Here is a 3,553-nt window from a genome sequence, read left to right as displayed (position 1 = left end):
ATTTTCCGAAATCATTTTACGGAAAATATTTTACTTGCAATCAAACAGACCCTAAGTGTACAACATGTTAATATTTGAATGTATGTCAGAGATCTATAAAATCTTTTATTTATCACTTTAATCAAAACTTTATTTTAATATATATATTTAAATTTGATTACACAAATTGTTTCTATATATTAATAATATGATTGATTTAATTAATGTTACAAGTCAACTCAATACTAATTCAAAAACAAAGTGATTTAATATTTTAAATCAAATATTTACCTATTTAAATTGTTATTATTGTTACTTTCATACCTTATGATTCATTATTTATTTATAATACTTTTAAACACGTATAGTTGCTGGAATTACTTTATGAAATTTATAAGAGTAGAATAATGGGAAGTCTAAGCAAATTTTATTGATAGAAAAGATGATCAAGCAAAACATGAGGGTACAATTAAGAATACAACTGCTAAACAAACACAAAGAACCGAGATAACACCACACAGCAAACACTGCATAAAAGATGAAGACCAGAAGAATAGAAGCACCGTGGTTGATCACTCTCACCAACATATAATATATTAATGCTAAGATACAAACAGCAGCTCTTCTTAATCACATAGTTTCCTTTTGCTGATTCTCTCTCGCTATCAGCTCCCTGTCATCAATCGCACAAGCCCAACAAAAAGAAGTCAACTCAAGCCAGCAAAGGGATTATACCATTTTCGGATATAAATTACGGTAATAGATGCAGTTTCGGTTGCATCACGTTGTGGTTGTGTATATATAATAAATATTACCCATATCTATTACATTTAATAGTATTGGTTATAATTGAAAGACACGACATGGCAACGGGAATGCTGCATTACGAGAAATATAATAATAATGAATTTAAGACTTATGCGTGGAAAATAACCGAAGAGCGGAAGTGAGTTTGGCAGCCTGGTCGAGGTCGTGGTTTTCTCTTGCTTTCAAGATTTGGAACATGAAAGCAAGGCGGAGTTGTGTGCTCATACTCTGCTGCATTATGATGTTAGTCTCCTTCCGAAGCAATTCGCATTCGGATTCAACGGCTTCAAATTTTTCTCGTACTTGTCTTTGCCCTTCTTTGATCTTCCCTTGTTCCCTACTTATTTCTTGCATATCTGATCGTAGTCTTTTCATGCGCTTCCGAATGTTTTTGGACTTTCGTCTCTGCCCAAAAATCCATGTTAATAAACTCTACTCATTTCTATGTGGAGAATCTAATAGTTTAAAATAAATAGATCTATTAGGATAATTACTATCATCGGCCCAAAACCTGAATAGGTTTGGGTCTGATTTTAGTGAGCTCACAGGCCAAGCTTACAAGTCGAGTTTGCTCTCCTGCGAAGTTACATGTGCATAAAACCGTATAAACACGTGTTGAGTCTAAAGTAGAATACGTGTCTATATGCATGAAGCCTACCTAACATGTTATGTCAATGAACAATATCAATATCACATAAATATACAGATACCATTACCTGAGGAAAATAGAGAAAAACACTCAACAAGATCTAACATATATGTTGTAACTTGTATATATTTCTTATCCATTTTTGAATGCGACTAAGACACCCTTTGAATGGGTAGTGATTGTGGTGCGGTGGAACCTTTTTCCTCATAGTTATAGCAATTAATCTTATCACTACCGTTGTTTTTAACTTTACTAGAAATAAATGCATCGCCCATCCAAAGACACCCTAACAAGACAAGATAACTGAGAACTTTATATACCTGTAGATGATTTCTGAGGGAAGAGCGAGAATGGAGTTTATTAAAGGGAAGGGCAAGGGGAGATCTGCGTCGGCTAAGATTCATGGGGTTCATCGCTACTAACTTGTCCTCCTTACTGCTGATGCGATGACACCTTTCCTCCCAAGTTATTATAAATACTTAAGTAGCTGACGATACCAAAAGATATCGCCCGAGATAGAGTTATGTGTCTCTCGAAACCTAAGTTGATTGGTCAAAGTCGAGCGATTCGTTAATAGTTGTCCGAACATATGTTGTTATTCTCATTCGGATGATCCGGTTTGTTCTCATTTTATTCAATTATTATTTTTTCTTTCGAAATAAAGATAATGTTATTTTACCCAAATTTCAAAAATATTGTGCACCGAAATTAGATACACACCATATAAATAATACAGTCACAACAAGTATAAACAAAATTGATATAATAAAAGATGGTTTGGTTGGTATTAAAAATCATAAATATTTTAAGTTAAATACAGTATGATTATTAGAAGATTTTTATATAATACTAGCTATAGAAAATCCTTCTAGAGAATAGATACCATATTTCAATATTATACTTTGAAATTAAAAATATCAAGGGGAATGGAGGATATCCATTTCAGCGTCAGATCACCGGCGATGATGCTCCTATCCAAAGCCAAAAAAGGAAAAACAATAGAGAAGAGGAGAAAAGGAAACAAGGCTGATGGAGGAGGAAGAAGGTGGGCTGAATGTTAAAAATTAAAATGTATAAAATGGCGGTTAGGATTTGGGCGCTATACCTTCTTCTGATTCTCCCACTCTTCTTCTCTAGACTTCAACGTTTCAATATTGTATCTGCTGCAGTTAAGCCGGAAGGAACCAAAATTCTTGAGATTTTTTTTTGTTTTTGGAAAGCTTTCAGACATATATATTTATTTCTTTATAAATTGTTATGGATAGAAATCCTTCTTCTTATGATGTTTTAAATATTCAATTGGGCAGTTGAGACTTAATTAGTATTGTTGTTGCTCACATAGAAGATGAATGAAGAAACAAAAAGACAGAAGTAAGAAAATGGTTAATTATAATTTAGTAAGAACATAAGGAGTGTTATATAGTGGGCCAAGAACCAAACTGGGAATGAATAATAAACTTGGGGAAGAAGGCGGAAGAGAGGACGGTGAGGTGCTAAATCCCTGTCCTTTTCAATAAAAGGATTAAGGACGTCCACTCTCACGCACTTCTAGAAGTTAAAATCCTGGTGTGAATTGCAGGGAATTCTCTAAATTTTAGATAATTATAAAAATAATTCACTTTTTTTTATTTATTATGTAGGTAAATAACTTGAAATGAATAGCGAAAGTCGGAGGAGTTAAAAGACATTGGCGCCACCAATATGCTACGTCAACAATTAGGATTAAAAAATTCAATTTTTCTAGTGGAGTCATAGATAATGGCGCCACATGTTTAAATACCAAAGAAATATTAGTATTTTTCAATAATTAGGGGGCTAAAAAATAAATGATGGTGGTGGAGATATAGAGAATGGCATCACCACTGTAATGTGTCCGTTTTTTTTAATTTAAAAATAAAAATAGTGTTTTATTTGGTGGAGTCATAGAATGGAGCCATCAGTGTCATGTGTCAATTTTTTTAAATGTGTTTTTTTAATTTAAAATTAAAATCGATATTTTATTTGGTTGAGCCATTCTATTTGGCGTAATCAAATGGCTATACATAATCCCAATGGCAGTTCAATTTAAGTTGAAGAATTTTTTTTTAATATTATTATGTTAGAGGTGACCAATATGCT

General features: G+C 32.8%; 1 protein-coding gene across 1 annotated transcript; it reads right to left on the bottom strand.

Moving 5' to 3' along the window:
- Positions 1 to 384: 384 nt before the first annotated feature.
- LOC105784619 (uncharacterized) lies at positions 385 to 1,916 on the bottom strand. Its single transcript, XM_012610517.2, has 3 exons — positions 1,756 to 1,916; positions 914 to 1,191; positions 385 to 652 (listed from the first exon to the last, which is right to left on the bottom strand). Exons 1-3 carry the CDS (start codon positions 1,846 to 1,848, stop codon positions 610 to 612), a joined length of 414 nt encoding a protein of 137 aa, XP_012465971.1. The 5' UTR covers positions 1,849 to 1,916; the 3' UTR covers positions 385 to 609.
- Positions 1,917 to 3,553: the final 1,637 nt, after the last annotated feature.

This window comes from Gossypium raimondii, chromosome 13 (assembly GCF_025698545.1).
Source record: "Gossypium raimondii isolate GPD5lz chromosome 13, ASM2569854v1, whole genome shotgun sequence".
In the NCBI taxonomy this organism is placed as follows: Eukaryota; Viridiplantae; Streptophyta; class Magnoliopsida; order Malvales; family Malvaceae; genus Gossypium; species Gossypium raimondii.
The sequence above is the reverse complement of the archived record's forward strand: the minus strand, read 5'-3'. Positions and strand labels throughout refer to the sequence as shown.